Source organism: Antedon bifida, chromosome 7 (genome assembly GCF_963402885.1).
Source record: "Antedon bifida chromosome 7, ecAntBifi1.1, whole genome shotgun sequence".
Classification (NCBI taxonomy): domain Eukaryota; kingdom Metazoa; phylum Echinodermata; class Crinoidea; order Comatulida; family Antedonidae; genus Antedon; species Antedon bifida.
The window spans coordinates 19,777,697-19,796,393 of record NC_136232.1 but is presented as its reverse complement, the minus strand read 5'-3'; the positions used below and the strand labels follow the sequence as shown (position 1 = coordinate 19,796,393).

The window sequence follows — 18,697 nt, the reverse complement described above, 5'->3', positions numbered from 1 at the left end:
AATATACGGCGACTGAAAACGCTAGCTCATTATCCGTTTAAAAAATCTATATCCAACCTCTGCAGTACAGATTGAAAAAAAAAATGGATCGAATTTCTGTTATGAGTATACAGTACTTGCCTTTACGACGCCTGAGGGAATAGACACTTGTGGAACAGAGAGAAACTTGTGGAACAGAGATTGGAATGTTCCATTCATTGCAAATCAATACATTTGTATAAACGTATATTATATCTATCAAAATAGTATTTTTTTAAGAAAATCGGCCTGTCTTCAACATTATGATACTGTACTCGAGCTGTTCAACCCGTTTTCAGCCATTAAAAACAATTATCGTAGGAGGAGATAGGAAAATGCGAATCATCCTCGTATTATTGTATGCGGGTATTTTTCCATGGACATTCATTAGACAGTGTATACCACGACTGGAAAACACCCCTATTTGGGGCAAATCGTTGAACCTAAATTCGTTTTAATCGTCAATAACTAATTATTTAACTTAATTTAATTAGTAAACAGGGTAACATCAGGTGGTTAAAATCAGTACCGAAAGTACGAACCAACTGTATATACCATCGAGTAAAAATTCTAGAAGTAAGGCGCGATTTACCGAATTTTGCCCTTACGTAAATTTATATATAGATATGAGATAATGAATTATGGAGATATGATTGATAATGTGATTTCACAAAATGGCGTATAAATGACGTCACGGTTAAGTGATCACGCTGAAAAGCTCATTAGGATTAAGTTACAGTATTTGAAAGATATTGTGAAATTTTTGTGATTATTGACATTTAACTTTTTGAGATAATTGACACACAAAATCTGTACAGAAAGAAATAAATAATATTAAAGATTTCATACAATAACAATAGGTGATCATTTTATTCTAAATGATCACCTAATTAAAACTCTTTAATTAATGACCAGTTAACACTTATTACATTATGAAATGATAAAATTCATAATGTTCATTTTTATAAATTATATTTTTATTTATTTTGAAAAAAAAAAATTAAACATAGAAATAAATAATTGCAAAATACTTAGGCCTACAGCTTTGTCAGTGTTGTCAAACTATCAAATACCATGGGCTGGCAATGCACTTATTTTTTATGTTCATAGAGGAATAACAGTGATATAGTGGTATGGGGTTAAGATATAGAGTGTGTTAAAAGTGTTAAAATAAGAAAGGGTCATGAGTTAATTGTAAATATTTGTTAACATATTAAGTATTTAATAATAATAGTAATTAAATTTCTTTAAATGGAGACCAATTTTCAATTATTTTTATCTTTCAAAATTGAATAATTTATTGATAATTGTTAAATATTGTACTAATGCTAAGTGATTTTAAAAATATATTTACTGTATACTGTATGTTGATTACATTATGAAATGATACAATGCATAATATTCATTGTTATAAATTATTTTATTATCAATTTTAAAAACAAATTAGACAAAGAAATTGATATGATCAAAATACTTACAGGTATGTCAGTGCTGTCAATCTATCAAATACATTGGCTGACAATGTTCTTATTTCGTTACTGAACAAATACCTTAAAAGTGAAAACAATGTACAGTAACAATTACAATAATCAAGCTGTTTGTCAACATTTATTTTTCATATACATTTTAATTTTTGTTATAGTCTTTCAACGACATGATCTATATAGTAAATGCTGATGAGCTTAAAATATGAAAAATGTTATACAATTTCTTTATAAAATCTAAATATTTGTTATCATCTTAATGTATTTAATAATTTAATATTTAAAATCTCTTTAAATGAATGTTAAAATAATAAAGTGTTATTCTCATGAACACCATATAGCAAATTCTAAATATTTGTTTTCATTTTAACATATTTAATAATTATATTAATTAAATCTCTTTAATTAATGACCAATTAACACTTATTACATTATGAAATGATAAAATGCATAATGTTCAAAATTATATTTTTATTTGTTTTGAAAAAAAAAATTAAACATAGAAATGCAGCTACAGCTTTGTCAGTGTTGTCAAACTATCAAATACCATGGGCTGGCAATGATGTTAATACAGGAATAACAGTGATATAGTGGTTGGGGTTAAGGTATAGAAAGTGTTAAAATAAGAAAGGGTCATGAGCAAATTGTAAATATTTGTTACATATTAAGTATTTAATAATAATAACTAAATTTCTTTAAATGGAGACCAATTTTCAATTATTTTTATTTTTCAAAATTGAATAATTTATTGATAATTGTTAAATATTTTACTAATGCTAAGTGATTTTAAAAATATATACTGTATACTGTATGTTGATTACATTATGAAATGATACAATGCATAATATTCATTGTTATAAATTATTTTATTATCAATTTTAAAAACAAATTAGACAAAGAAATTGATATGATCAAAATACTTACAGTCTTGTCAGTGCTGTCAATCTATCAAATACATTGGCTGGCAATGTTCTTATTTGGTTATTGTATAAATACCTTAAAAGTGAAAACAATGTACAGTAACAATTACAATAATCAAGCTGTTTGATATGTCAACATTTATTATTCATATAAATTTTAATTTTTTTTATAGTCTTTCAAGGACATGATCTACATAGTAAATGTTGATGAGCTTAAAATATAAAAAATGTTATACAATTTCTTTATAAAATCTAAATATTTGTTATCATCTTAATGTATTTAATAATTTAATATTTAAATCTCTTTAAATGAATGTTAAAATAATAAAGTGTTATTCTCATGAACACCATATAGCAAATTCTAAATATTTGTTTTCATTTTAACATATTTAATAATTAAATTAAATCTCTTTAATTAATGACCAATTAACACTTATTACATTATGAAATGATAAAATGCTTAATGTTCATTTTTATAAATTATATTTTTATTTATTTTGAAAAAAAAAATTTAACATAGAAATGCAGCTACAGCTTTGTCAATGCTGTCAAACTATCAAATACCGTGGGCTGGTAATGTACTTATTAGGTTAACGTACAAACTCCTTAAAAGTGAAAACAATGTACAGTAACAATTACAATATGCAAGCTGTATATAACTTTGTTTTACTTTTAGCCAATGAGACATTATCTACATAGTAAATGCTGATGAGTATACTTTAATTAGTATAAATAAACTATGTTAAAATTAGTAAAGTGTTATTCTCATTAACACAATTTGTATAACAAATTCTAAATGTTTGTTATTTTAATATATCTCTTTAAATCTCTTTAAATGAAGACCAATTTTCAATTATTTATATCTTAAAAAATTGAATAATTTATTGATAATTGTTAAATATTTTACTAAAGGTTACAGTCTAAATACCTTCAAAGTAAAAACAATGTACATTAATCTAATCTGTACAATCTAAACTTTTATTTTTCATACACATTTTGAATTATTTGTATAGTCTTTCAGTCAATGATAGGGACATTATCAACATAGTAAATGCTATTGAGTATACTTCAATTAAATAAACTGTTAAAATAAGAAAGTGTTATTCTCATGAATGAACACAATTTGTATAACTAATTATTTGTTATCTTAATGTATTTAATATAATAATTAAATCCCTTTAAATGAAGACCCATTATCAATAATATATTTGTATATTGTATGTATTGATCACATTATCTACATAGTAAATGCTATGAGTATACTTTAATTAAGCAAAAATAAACTATGTTAAAATAATTAGAATGTGTTATTGAACACAATTTGTATAACAAATAATAATGATAATGCATATAACCTAATAATCATAAACATTTATTTTTCATATACATTTTGATTTTTTTTTATAGTCTTTCAGGGACATTATCTACATAGTAAATGCTGATGAGCTTACATTAATTAGGCAAAAATAAACTGTTAAAATAGGAAAAATGTTATTCTCATAAACACAATTTCTTAATGTATTTAATAATTTAATAGTTAAATCTTTTTAAATGAATGTTAAAATAATAAAGTGTTATTCTCATGAACACCATTTCTATAGCAAATTCTAAATATTTCTTTTCATTTGAACGTATTTAATAATTATATTAATTAAATCTCTTTAATTAATGACCAATTAACACTTATTACATTATGACATGATAAAATGCATAATGTTCAAAATTATATTTTTATTTATTTTGAAAAAAAAAATTAAACATAGAAATAAATAATTGCAAAATACTTAGGCCTACAGCTTTGTCAGTGTTGTCAAACTATCAAATACCATGGGCTGGCAATGCACTTTTTTTTATGTTCATACAGGAATAACAGTGATATAGTGGTTGGGGTTAAGGTATAGAAAGTGTTAAAATAAGAAAGGGTCATGAGCAAATTGTAAATATTTGTTACATATTAAGTATTTAATAATAATAACTAAATTTCTTTAAATGGAGACCAATTTTCAATTATTTTTATTTTTCAAAATTGAATAATTTATTGATAATTGTTAAATATTTTACTAATGCTAAGTGATTTTAAAAATATATACTGTATACTGTATGTTGATTACATTATGAAATGATACAATGCATAATATTCATTGTTATAAATTATTTTATTATCAATTTTAAAAACAAATTAGACAAAGAAATTGATATGATCAAAATACTTACAGTCTTGTCAGTGCTGTCAATCTATCAAATACATTGGCTGGCAATGTTCTTATTTGGTTATTGTATAAATACCTTAAAAGTGAAAACAATGTACAGTAACAATTACAATAATCAAGCTGTTTGATATGTCAACATTTATTATTCATATATATTTTAATTTTTGTTATAGTCTTTCAAGGACATGATCTACATAGTGAATGCTGATGAGCTTAAAATATAAAAAATGTTATACAATTTCTTTATAAAATCTAAATATTTTTTATCATCTTAATGTATTTAATAATTTAATATTTAAATCTCTTTAAATGAATGTTAAAATAATAAAGTGTTATTCTCATGAACACCATATAGCAAATTCTAAATATTTGTTTTCATTTTAACATATTTAATAATTATATTAATTAAATCTCTTTAATTAATGACCAATTAACACTTATTACATTATGAAATGATAAAATGTTTAATGTTTATTTTTATAAATTATATTTTTATTTATTTTGAAAAAAAAAATTAAACATAGAAATGCAGCTACAGCTTTGTCAGTGTTGTCAAACTATCAAATACCGTGGGCTGGCAATGCACTTATTTTTTTATTTTAATACAGTAATAACAGTGATATAGTGGTTGGGGTTAAGGTATAGAAAGTGTTAAAATAAGAAAGGGTCATGAGCAAATTGTAAATATTTGTTACATATTAAGTATTTAATAATAATAACTAAATTTCTTTAAATGAAGACCAATTTTCAATTATTTTTATCTTTCAAAATTGAATAATTTATTGATAATTGTTAGATATTTTACTAATGCTAAGTGATTTTTAAAATATATACTGTATACTGTATGTTGATTACATTATGAAGTGATACAATGATTAATATTCATTGTTATAAATTATTATTCAATAATTTATTTTTAAAACAAATTAAACGAAGAAATTTTGATATGATCAGAATACTTACAGTCCTGTCAGTGCTGTCAATCTATCAAATACATTGGCTGGCAATGTTCTTATTTGGTTATTGTATAAACTCCTTTAAAGTAATAACAATGTACAGTAACAATTACAATATTCAAGCTGTTTGATATGTCAACATTTATTATTCATATACATTTTAATTTTTGTTATAGTCTTTCAAGGACATGATCTACATAGTAAATGCTGATGAGCTTAAAATATAAAAAATGTTATACAATTTCTTTATAAAATCTAAATATTTTTTATCATCTTAATGTATTTAATAATTTAATATTTAAATCTCTTTAAATGAATGTTAAAATAATAAAGTGTTATTCTCATGAACACCATATAGCAAATTCTAAATATTTGTTTTCATTTTAACATAATTAATAATTATATTAATTAAATCTCTTTAATTAATGACCAATTAACACTTATTACATTATGAAATGATAAAATGTTTAATGTTTATTTTTATAAATTATATTTTTATTTATTTTGAAAAAAAAAATTAAACATAGAAATGCAGCTACAGCTTTGTCAGTGTTGTCAAACTATCAAATACCGTGGGCTGGCAATGCACTTATTTTTTGATGTTCATACAGGAATAACAGTGATATAGTGGTTGGGGTTAAGGTATAGAAAGTGTTAAAGTAAGAAAGGGTCATGAGCAAATTGTAAATATTTGTTACATATTAAGTATTTAATAATAATAATTAAATTTCTTTAAATGGAGACCAATTTTCAATTATTTTTATCTTTCAAAATTGAATAATTTATTGATAATTGTTAAATATTTTACTAATGCTAAGTGATTTTTAAAATATATACTGTATACTGTATGTTGATTACATTATGAAATGATACAATGCATAATATTCATTGTTATAAATTATTTTATTATCAATTTTAAAAACAAATTAGACAAAGAAATTGATATGATCAAAATACTTACAGCTCTGTCAATGCTGTCAATCTGTCAAATACATTGTCTGGCAATGTACTTATTTGGTTACTGCCCAAATTCCTTCAAAGTAAAAACAATGTACAGTAACAATTACAATAATCAAGCTGTATACAACTTTTATTTTTCATATACATTTTGAAATTATTTGTATAGTCTTTCAGCCAATGAGACATTATCTACATAGTAAATGCTGATGAGTATACTTTAATTAGTATAAATAAACTATGTTAAAATAAGTAAAGTGTTATTCTCATTAACACAATTTGTATAACAAATTCTAAATATTTGTTATTTTAATATATCTCTTTAAATCTCTTTAAATGAAGACCAATTTTCAATTATTTATATCTTAAAAAATTGCATAATTTATTGATAATTGTTAAATATTTTACTAAAGGTTAGAGTCCAAATACCTTCAATTCAACAATGTACATTAAAAATTACACCATTCAAGCTGTTCAGAATCTCAACTTTTATTTTTCATACACATTTTGAATTATTTGTATAGTCTTTCAGTCAATGATAGGGACATTATCTACATAGTAAATGCTATTGAGTATACTTTAATTAAGGCTAAAATAAACTGTTAAAATAAGAAAGTGTTATTCTCATGAATGAACACAATTTGTATGACAAATTATTTGTTATCTTAATGTATTTAATATAATAATTAAATTCCTTTAAATGAAGACCCAATATTATCAATAATATATTTTTATATTGTATGTATTGATCACATTATCTACATAGTAAATGCTATTGAGTATACTTTAATTAAGCAAAAATAAATTATTAAAATAATTAGAATGTGTTATTGAACATAATTTGTATAACAAATAATAATGATAATGCATATAACCTAATAATCATAAACATTTATTTTTCATATACATTTTGATTTTTTTTTATAGTCTTTCAGGGACATTATCTACATAGTAAATGCTGATGAACTTACATTAATTAGGCAAAAATAAACTGTTAAAATGTTATTCTCATAAACACAATTTCTTAATGTATTTAATAATTTAATAGTTAAATCTTTTTAAATGAATGTTAAAATAATAAAGTGTTATTCTTTATAACACCATTTCTATAGCAAATTCTAAATATTTGTTTTCATTTGAACGTATTTAATAATTATATTAATTAAATCTCTTTAATTAATGACCAATTAACACTTATTACATTATGACATGATAAAATGCATAATGTTCATTTGTATAAATTATATTTTTATTTATTTTGAAAAAAAATTAAACATAGAAATAAATAATTGCAAAATACTTAGGCCTACAGCTTTGTCAGTGTTGTCAAACTATCAAATACCATGGGCTGGCAATGCCAGTGTTAAAATAAGAAAGGGTTATAAGCAAATTGTAAATATTTGTTACATATATAAGTATTTAATAATAATTAAATTTCTTTAAATGGAGACCAATTTTCAATTATTTTTATCTTTCAAAATTGAATAATTTATTGATAATTGTTAAATATTATATTAATTCTAAAGTGATTTTTAAAATATATACTATATGTTGATTACATTATGAAATGATGCAATGATTAATATTTGTTTTCATTTTAACATATTTAATAATTATATTAATTAAATCTCTTTAATTAATGACCAATTAACACTTATTACATTATGAAATGATAAAATGCTTAATGTTCATTTTTATAAATTATATTTTTATTTATTTTGAAAAAAAAAATTAAACATAGAAATGCAGCTACAGCTTTGACAGTGTTGTCGAACTATCAAATACCGTGGGCTGGCAATGCACTTATTTTTTGATGTTCATACAGGAATAACAGTGATATAGTGGTTGGGGTTAAGGTATAGAAAGTGTTAAAGTAAGAAAGGGTCATGAGCAATTGTAAATATTTGTTACATATTAAGTATTTAATAATAATAATTAAATTTCTTTAAATGGAGACCAATTTTCAATTATTTTTATCTTTCAAAATTGAATAATTTATTGATAATTGTTAAATATTTTACTAATGCTAAGTGATTTTTAAAATATATACTGTATACTGTATGTTGATTACATTATGAAATGATACAATGCATAATATTTATTGTTATAAATTATTTTATTATCAATTAAAAAAAAAAATTAAACAAAGAAATTGATATGATCAAAATACGTACAGCTCTGTCAGTGCTGTCAATCTATCAAATACATTGGCTGGCAATGTACTTATTTGGTTAATGTTCAAATTCCTTAAAAGTAAAAACAATGTACAGTAACAATTACAATATGCAAGCTGTATACAACTTTTATTTTTCATATACATTTTGAAATTATTTGTATAGTCTTTCAGCCAATGAGACATTATCTACATTACATTATGAAATGATAAAATGCATAATGTTCAAAATTATATTTTTATTTGTTTTGAAAAAAAAAATTAAACATAGAAATGCAGCTACAGCTTTGTCAGTGTTGTCAAACTATCAAATACCATGGGCTGGCAATGATGTTAATACAGGAATAACAGTGATATAGTGGTTGGGGTTAAGGTATAGAAAGTGTTAAAATAAGAAAGGGTCATGAGCAAATTGTAAATATTTGTTACATATTAAGTATTTAATAATAATAACTAAATTTCTTTAAATGGAGACCAATTTTCAATTATTTTTATTTTTCAAAATTGAATAATTTATTGATAATTGTTAAATATTTTACTAATGCTAAGTGATTTTAAAAATATATACTGTATACTGTATGTTGATTACATTATGAAATGATACAATGCATAATATTCATTGTTATAAATTATTTTATTATCAATTTTAAAAACAAATTAGACAAAGAAATTGATATGATCAAAATACTTACAGTCTTGTCAGTGCTGTCAATCTATCAAATACATTGGCTGGCAATGTTCTTATTTGGTTATTGTATAAATACCTTAAAAGTGAAAACAATGTACAGTAACAATTACAATAATCAAGCTGTTTGATATGTCAACATTTATTATTCATATAAATTTTAATTTTTTTTATAGTCTTTCAAGGACATGATCTACATAGTAAATGTTGATGAGCTTAAAATATAAAAAATGTTATACAATTTCTTTATAAAATCTAAATATTTGTTATCATCTTAATGTATTTAATAATTTAATATTTAAATCTCTTTAAATGAATGTTAAAATAATAAAGTGTTATTCTCATGAACACCATATAGCAAATTCTAAATATTTGTTTTCATTTTAACATATTTAATAATTAAATTAAATCTCTTTAATTAATGACCAATTAACACTTATTACATTATGAAATGATAAAATGCTTAATGTTCATTTTTATAAATTATATTTTTATTTATTTTGAAAAAAAAAATTTAACATAGAAATGCAGCTACAGCTTTGTCAATGCTGTCAAACTATCAAATACCATGGGCTGGTAATGTACTTATTAGGTTAACGTACAAACTCCTTAAAAGTGAAAACAATGTACAGTAACAATTACAATATGCAAGCTGTATATAACTTTGTTTTACTTTTAGCCAATGAGACATTATCTACATAGTAAATGCTGATGAGTATACTTTAATTAGTATAAATAAACTATGTTAAAATTAGTAAAGTGTTATTCTCATTAACACAATTTGTATAACAAATTCTAAATATTTGTTATTTTAATATATCTCTTTAAATCTCTTTAAATGAAGACCAATTTTCAATTATTTATATCTTAAAAAATTGCATAATTTATTGATAATTGTTAAATATTTTACTAAAGGTTAGAGTCCAAATACCTTCAATTCAACAATGTACATTAAAAATTACACCATTCAAGCTGTTCAGAATCTCAACTTTTATTTTTCATACACATTTTGAATTATTTGTATAGTCTTTCAGTCAATGATAGGGACATTATCTACATAGTAAATGCTATTGAGTATACTTTAATTAAGGCTAAAATAAACTGTTAAAATAAGAAAGTGTTATTCTCATGAATGAACACAATTTGTATGACAAATTATTTGTTATCTTAATGTATTTAATATAATAATTAAATTCCTTTAAATGAAGACCCAATATTATCAATAATATATTTTTATATTGTATGTATTGATCACATTATCTACATAGTAAATGCTATTGAGTATACTTTAATTAAGCAAAAATAAATTATTAAAATAATTAGAATGTGTTATTGAACATAATTTGTATAACAAATAATAATGATAATGCATATAACCTAATAATCATAAACACAAATTTGGCCGTTGCCATGGAAATATATGTGTGAAATAAAAAATACTTCATATTTGATTTCTCTCAACACATATATAGCCATGTGCAAAATTTGAAAGAAATCCATTTTTTTGAGTCTGCCACTATTTTTGATATTTTTTTGATTCTTACAGACAATGGCTCTTAAAGATGTATTGTCCCCAAAAACATGAAAAATGAAGATTAATTAAATCAGACTTTGAATATGTTATTTTGTAGTTTTAATAATATTTAATCACTTCCATAAAAAAAAACAGAAAAAAATAATGTTTTCACTTGTAAAATGACAAAATAAATGGTTAAATTCAACCAAAAATCAATTGGCTGGCAGCCAATTTGACCATTTTTTGCTTTAAATTACATTTTTTTCATGTAAATACATTTTTTTTCGATCCAATTAAAAACACATTTTTTTAACTTGTTATCGTTTTCCTGTTTGTCGAACCTGGTCGAACTTACTCAGCGAGAATGTTTCAAAACATTAACCACAGTAGACAAAACACTTTACTGCATATATTCGATAGACAACGATATCTTCATTGGCGTTGACAACGGAACTGAATTGTTATCCATTTTAGTTTATGTCTTACAATGTAAAGACGTGTTGAAAATAATGTTTATATATACTTATTGTCTGATGGCTTTAAGTTCAAACAAGATGGAGATTTCATGTTCTTTTAAATCGGTTGTTGGCGGAGCTTGTGGATTCGATAGAAAAGACCGCAAACAGAGCACTGAAGTCCTACCTTTACAAGCATGCCAGAAGGAAATCGCTGCACACAGACACATGTTTAGGTTTACGGGCATCGATAGTGAGGTAGACCTAATTCTTAGTCGAGCAGCCATGTTTACCTTGCCCGCTAATATACATAGTTGGACTGTTTGTCCCTTGCATCGATCGGAACTTGGCTTAGGTTGGTCTCGAGGAAATAACAACAGATGTAGAGTGCCGCCTGATCTCTCTAATCACATCCAAAGCAAAGGAAAGGGACCCAAGTGCGATAGGGGTATTAGCAAAGAAGATTCGCAACTAATATTAAAGAAAACAGGAACTTTCCTGCAAGTTGGTTCAGGTAAATATAATTTAATTTTTATATTTTTATATATTTAATGTAATTTAAACTGTTAAACAAAACCCTGTAAGTAAATGTTTTTACGCTTTTTATCAGGTATCTGTTCAACTTGCCGTAAGATGCTGAAGTCATTGTTACCTGTAACCTCGAACACTGAAACAAATAACCCTAGTCTCGTCGATCAGATGAGCGCACTAACAACTGTAAGTTAAAAAATACCGTACAGTATGACATTTATGAATACGCATTTATTGGCGGAAAGATTAAGTAAATAATGTGTTTCATGTTACTTTGTTCATTTTTTTTCGTATGTTGGTGGTAGGAGGAATATTTTCTGCACTCCCTGCCATTGTCATCATCATTTTATATATATCACGAATCAGTGCGTCAATAATTGAATCAAAGTCAGTAGTAATTTTTACCAATATTATTCTTATTTTCAGGAAAGTAATAAGGATGAGTTTTACATGTCATTAGCCACTCCAACTTGTCAAACACCGGCGTGTGATGTTATGGATACTCAAATGAGCCTATATCAATTTTGCGATCCAACTTTTGCTTCAGCTACCTCAGAAGATGAATCAATTCAATCTACACCAAGAGAAAAATTAAATGCATTTCTCAATTCAAGGGACGTCAGTCCAATTAGATATCCTTTATCTGCACCGCTGGAGCAAGTTTCAGACCGTACTAAACGTTTCCACATGCGCAAGGCTCGTCAAGTTGTCTCTATGTGCCTGGAAGAAATCGCACCTGGTCAGTCGACTACTCTACTTGAAGGCTTATCAAGTGATAAAACCACAGAAGCTGACGAAAGAACCGATTCTTCTCTATTAGATGCTCTATCAGAATGCTATCTTCATACTAACCACTGGAGTACAAGACGTCAGATTTTATCGATCATGGTTGATAAGGTTACCTTCAAGGAACTGCAGAAATGGATACCTAACTTGACTAGATACCGTTTTAACGTGGCCAAACACCATTTATTGTTACATGGTAGAGGTTCTGTAATTCAACCTCTAAAGAACACTAGAGTATGCGTACAGCCAGGGAAAATTGACCACTTTGTTACCTTTATAACAAGTTCTCAAGTTATACAAGACTTGCCATTTGGAGAAAAAACTCTAAAACTTTCTACAGACAGAGTTATAAAAATCCCAAATGTTGTGCGTAATCTTATCCCAGAACAATGTATTCTTCAATACGAGAGTTACTGTCAAGAGAAGAATTTTCAACCTATGAGCCGCAGTACATTGCGTAGAGTTCTCAGTGTTTGTTCTGCTTCTGTACGCAAATCCTTACAGGGCCTTGATTATATCTCTGCCAATGGTGGAAAAGCCTTCGATGACCTGGAGAACATCGTTGATAAGCTGGGAGATTGCTATGAAATGGGTTTGACTTGGGCCAAACAAACAAACCAAAAACTTAAAGATGCCAAGCGCTACCTAAAAGGTGACTATAAGGTAATAACAATCTTGTTTAAATATCTTGATAACTGCTACAGTATAAATAGAAAAACAATATAATAAAAAAGGCAAAGTAGCGCGTTGTATGTTGCTCAGTAAAGCATGTAAGAAACATTCAAGACTAATTACATTTTTTATACAATTCCTTTTATATATTATTGCAGATTCACATTTCTAACCATTCTGAAGTTGCCGATCATTGTAGGGCGTATGCTCTTAGTTCTTGCGAAGACAAATATTACCAGACTGTCTGTGATCATGACCACAATGCAAGATGTGACAGATGTCGTATATTTCCAGAAGCTTTGTCTGAAATTCTTGAAGCTTTAAACGAAGTGCGCTGCTCTTCTGAAGAAAAAGATGACATGGAGTACGTAATTACACGGTCAGTCCAAGACATCGAGACGTGGAAGGCGCATATCTTAAGATCCATTAACCAAGACGCTGCACGACATGATATTTTAGGAGATTTGAATCCTGGTTGTGCCCTAATTGTTTTAGACTGGGCGATGAAGTTTGTACCACGTAAATACCGCGAAAGCCAAAGAGACTGGTTTGGAAAGCGTGGACTTCCGTGGCACATAACGGTCTTGACGAAAAAGAATAAAGATAGAGAGGTACAGATGCTTACGTTTGTGCATATTTTTAAATCTTGCAGTCAGGATAGTACTACTGTTGTGGCAATCATCGACGATGTGTTGAGGCAGCTGCCATCTATTGCACCCGATATACACTCTGTGTATCTGCGTCAAGATAATGCAGGATGCTACCACTCTGCCCTAACATTACTCTCGTTACCAAAGATAGCGAAAGAAACGAAGATCAAAATCCGACGTATTGATTTTTCGGACCCTCAAGGGGGGAAGGGCGCATGTGACCGCAAGGCAGCCCATATCAAAAATCACATGAATAAATATCTTAATTCAGGAAAAGATATTGAAAATCCAGAGCAGATGAAGGCAGCAATTGAGTCCTTTGGAGGCATTCCTGGAGTGAAAGTCATAGTTTGTGCTTTACCTACTGGTACTATTTGTGCAGCAGGGAAATGGAAAGGCGTGAGTCACATCAACAACATAGAGTTCGGAAGCAGGTCCATGAAGGTGTGGATGGCGTATGGTATTGGTGCAGGACAAAATCTACTTTTGAGTAAATTCTGTGTGCCCTCGAAACTACCCAATTTAATTCATAACAAGGATACAACGTCTGATCAAAATCAAGTATCATTTATTACAGTAAAAGCAAGAATACAAGCCAAGACATCTCATGAAGAACAAGCTGATATAAATGACGACGAACAAATAGAAAGTGAAGAAAGTCCTGGCACCCCCAGCAAACTGTTCTTTTGTCGCGAACAAGGTTGCATTAGGTCATATCAGAGATACTCTTCCCTAGAGAAACACTTAGATTATGAAAATCACAAGAACGCACTAGAACATGAAACACTATATGACAGGGCAATGAAATTATACGCAACACAACTAGAAGAGGGTACTTCTAAAAATCCAGAACCAACAAGAACCAACGATTTGCCACGGTTTGACATTGGCCCCGACCTGCAAATGGGCTGGGCGTTAAAGTCCTCTGCAAAAAAAACCCGATTTTCTGTTCCACAGAAAACCTACCTTATTGATGTTTTTGACGTTGGAGAGCAGACAGGACAGAAAGCTGATCCATGTGATGTCTCACGAGAGATGAGATCGGCCAGGCACAGCGATGGTTCACATCTATTTAGCAAGAGTGAATTTTTAACAGCACAGCAGATTGCAAGTTTTTTCTCACGCTTAGCTAAAAAAAGGAGGACAGATGCAGCCGTTCATGATGATGATGATGACGAAGATGATGATTACGATAGTATTGAAGATGGTGACGAAGTCCAAGAAAATGGAGACGATTCAAAAACGGAAAAAGAAAGAGAAATTCAAATTTTGTCGCAAACCGTACTGGACACAATAGGCTTGCAGCATCCAATAATGTTTGAAAGGCATAATATTTGTGAACTGAAAGCTCAAGAAAAACTTCTCGTTGCCAATGTTGCAAGAAATGTGTACTTCTCTTGAACTTGATACCACAGATATAACCATAAAGCGCAAGAAGCCATACATTGATTTGCTGGGAAAGCTGGTTTCCACGTGCAGTTGCTCGATTGATTAAGGTAGCAACGAAGGTAAAACTGTGTCTGTGAGAATTCTTTAAAATAACAATTTAATATGTGGGACGATTCTGTTGTCTAAATTGTTAGTATTTTAAGTCGCGTTCTGTAAATTTTTAATAAAGCGAAGGGGTGAAACAATGGTAAAACAATAATTTATTGTTTAGGCCACGAATTATTAGGAAATTTCGCACGAGCACATGAACGTTAACGGTTGTCACCATTCTACTCATTTGCATAACAACAGAGTTCAGCGAACATTTGCGTTAACGTACTTGCTTTTCTGTACTGATTTCGCGCTTCGACGGGAAGTGTAGAACGCAACACATGTGTAGCGCACGCAACATACGCCACAAGTATTGACACAAATCACGGAATACCTTGGGTTTAGAGACTAAGCCTAGCCAGGCATGTTTAATCATGTTTTGGTTAACGTTTTTCATTGACGCTATTTTTCAGAAATAAGGTTCTCGACGCACGTAACTAAAGTTTTTCGTAATGCTTGCGCACGCACAGATCAAGTTGTTTACAAAGTGGGCGGAGCTTGGAAAATAGCGTTAACGTGCTCGTGCGAAAACTCCCTATATGAGAAGATAAGAAAATTATGTTGTAAAGCCTGTTTTCCACTAGGCGAAATTATTCGCGCAAATCAAACATTTTCGCGTATACGCGCACGCCCAATGGAACACGTTGTTGATAAAAATAAACTGCGCATGCAAAAAATGTTCAATTCGCGAGAATAAATTCACCTTGTGGAAAACATAACAGGCTTGATGAAGCTAAGCGAGTTATAATGTTGAGCTCAGATAGTAATTGCTTAATTTCATCATGGGTTAGTCGTTTAAATTTTACTAGAAATTTATTTTTAGTTTGTGTTTATATTAAAACGTAAATCCAAATTATTCAGGACCTTTCAGTTTACCTTTAAAGTTTGTTTCTCATAGTAAAATTTACCTTAAATATGTAAATAGAGAACAATAGGTACATCCGATTGATCTTGCCGACAGATAAAATCTTTGAATTTCTTACAAATTTGTGGCTCTGGCGCGGAGCGCAAATAAGTTTCCCCAAATTTTTTTTACTTGATTCATAAATATTAGTATCTAAACTTTAGATTGATGATTTTTTTATTAAAAAAAAATTCGTCGCACATGAAAAAAAACGCGTTTGTTTTTACCCTACTTTTTAAGAGTTTTATATATGCTAATTAGTAATTAATTAGTAAAAATCTTAGAATTTCATCAAATTTTTTGAAACTTTACTTAATTATTGTCAAGATGCTAGTTAACATAAGTGTAAAATATTTAAACGCTAGGTAGCTACGTTTGGCTTCCAGAGGCTGTTAAACTTAATGTAAATTATACACCAAAAATTAACAAAATTGGCCGAAAATCGTTATTTTTCGATTTTCTCGAAAACTAAGCGATATTTTACCAAACAAACTACACATCAGGTTTACTTACATCAAGGTCTACCAATGTGCAAAATATGAGCCAATTCGAAATTTTGACCCTTGCCACTAAATTACGAATATGTCTGATTTTTGGTGACAAGCACTCTTAAATAATAATTAAATTTCTTTAAATGAAGACCAATTTTCAATTATTTTTATCTTTCAAAATTGAATAATTTATTGATAATTGTTAAATATTTTACTAATGCTAAGTGATTTTTAAAATATATACTGTATACTGTATGTGGATTACATTATGAAATGATACAATGCATAATATTCATTGTTATAAATTATTTTATTATCAATTTAAAAAAAAAAAATTAAACAAAGAAATTGATATGATCAAAATACTTACAGCCCTGTCAGTGCTGTCAATCTATCAAATACATTGGCTGGCAATGTACTTATTTTGTTACGGCTCAAATCCCTTCAAAGTGAAAACAATGTACAGTAACAATTACATTCAAAAATGAATAATTAATATTGATGGTTAATATAATATTTTTTTAAACTATGTTAAAATTTCTTTATAAAATCTAGATATTTCTTATCATGTATTTAATAATTTAATAGTTAAATCTTTTTAAATGAATGTTAAAATAATAAAGTGTTATTCTCATGAACACCATTTCTATAGCAAATTGTAAATATTTGTTTTCATTTGAACATATTTGATAATTATTTTAATTAAATCTCTTATTACATTATGAAATGATAAAATGCATAATGTTCAGTGTTGTCAAACTACCAAATACATGGGGTGACAATGCACTTATTTTTTTATGTTCTAGTCATACAGGTATAGAGTGATATAGTGGTTGGGGTTAGGGTATAGAAAGTGACCTCACAAAATGAAATTATTTCTGATAACAATAAGTACTAAATTTCAATTGTGCATTAAATTTTAATCAATGGGTGCCAATAATAATTATATGTATAATCATTATTACATATTTTTAAATATATATATTTTAAATTCAATGTTATAGTAGACATACAATGAAATAATTACACTGATAATAACCATATACTTACAATTCTGTTATTGGAACATGATCATTATACTCGTTGATAGTTGTGATGTTATTAATACTCCATGGAGGACTACATTTCACTCGGTGACCGTCACTAGACAACCAAGGCGCACCACAGTTGCAATTGACTGGACATTCTGCTTGTGTAAAGAACAAGACAACTCAGAGATACGTTAAGAAAGGGAAAGGGGGGAAATGTATGTATTGTTACAAACGCAATCTTCCGTCAGTCAGACATGTCTAGCTGTGATAGGCAATTAAACATCAGCTAATAAATTAAATTCACAATCACAAAAGCATAAAAATAAATACTGTATAGTACTATAGAATTAAAATTAAATCAGATGTTAAAAGTGTACAAGATGTTTAATTGCCTTTGAATCTTAGTAACAGTAAAGTTTGTAGAGGGTCTACTGTTTAAAAAGTATACAAACACAGTATCAAATACCAAACAGCCAATTAATGAAAATAACACACTCGTTAGTATAATCATTATACTGTATTATAGTTATCAATGCATAAAGAAAATTGTTAAAAAATGAAGTAATCATACCGGGAAGGGAATTAGAGCTGTTAGTAATACCACTGACATTGCCACTATCACTGTCACTAGAACAACGAGAACAAGGTAATACAGCCAATATAATAATACAATACAGTAGTATGATTCCTTTCAAGATGAACATCTTTTTAACTCAATT

At 27.5% G+C, this 18,697-nt stretch overlaps 4 protein-coding genes across 4 annotated transcripts in view; 2 read left to right on the top strand and 2 right to left on the bottom strand.

Moving 5' to 3' along the window:
- LOC144848261 (uncharacterized) overlaps positions 1–11,388 on the bottom strand; it is a 22,029-nt gene extending 10,641 nt beyond the window's left edge. The window contains exons 1-6 of the mRNA XM_078704974.1: positions 11,324–11,388; positions 8,720–8,791; positions 5,596–5,667; positions 4,637–4,708; positions 2,427–2,498; positions 1,497–1,568 (exon numbers count right to left, since the gene is read on the bottom strand). Coding sequence (XP_078561100.1) covers positions 1,497–1,568; positions 2,427–2,498; positions 4,637–4,708; positions 5,596–5,667; positions 8,720–8,791; positions 11,324–11,388 — 425 coding nt within the window. The remainder of the gene's footprint in view (positions 1–1,496; positions 1,569–2,426; positions 2,499–4,636; positions 4,709–5,595; positions 5,668–8,719; positions 8,792–11,323) is intronic.
- The window catches only part of LOC144848509 (1-aminocyclopropane-1-carboxylate synthase-like protein 1), a 60,071-nt gene that overhangs the window by 21,290 nt on the left and 20,084 nt on the right, over positions 1–18,697 (top strand). The window lies entirely within an intron of this gene.
- Positions 8,707–18,697, bottom strand: LOC144848259 (uncharacterized). The gene is made up of 5 exons (XM_078704972.1): positions 18,550–18,697; positions 17,998–18,133; positions 17,318–17,389; positions 9,411–9,482; positions 8,707–8,791 (listed from the first exon to the last, which is right to left on the bottom strand). Exons 1-5 carry the CDS (start codon positions 18,680–18,682, stop codon positions 8,707–8,709), a joined length of 498 nt encoding a protein of 165 aa, XP_078561098.1. The 5' UTR covers positions 18,683–18,697.
- Positions 11,474–15,414, top strand: LOC144848260 (uncharacterized). Its single transcript, XM_078704973.1, has 4 exons — positions 11,474–11,888; positions 11,985–12,091; positions 12,332–13,354; positions 13,522–15,414. The coding sequence occupies exons 1-4, from the start codon at positions 11,474–11,476 to the stop codon at positions 15,412–15,414; spliced, it is 3,438 nt and encodes a 1,145-aa protein (XP_078561099.1).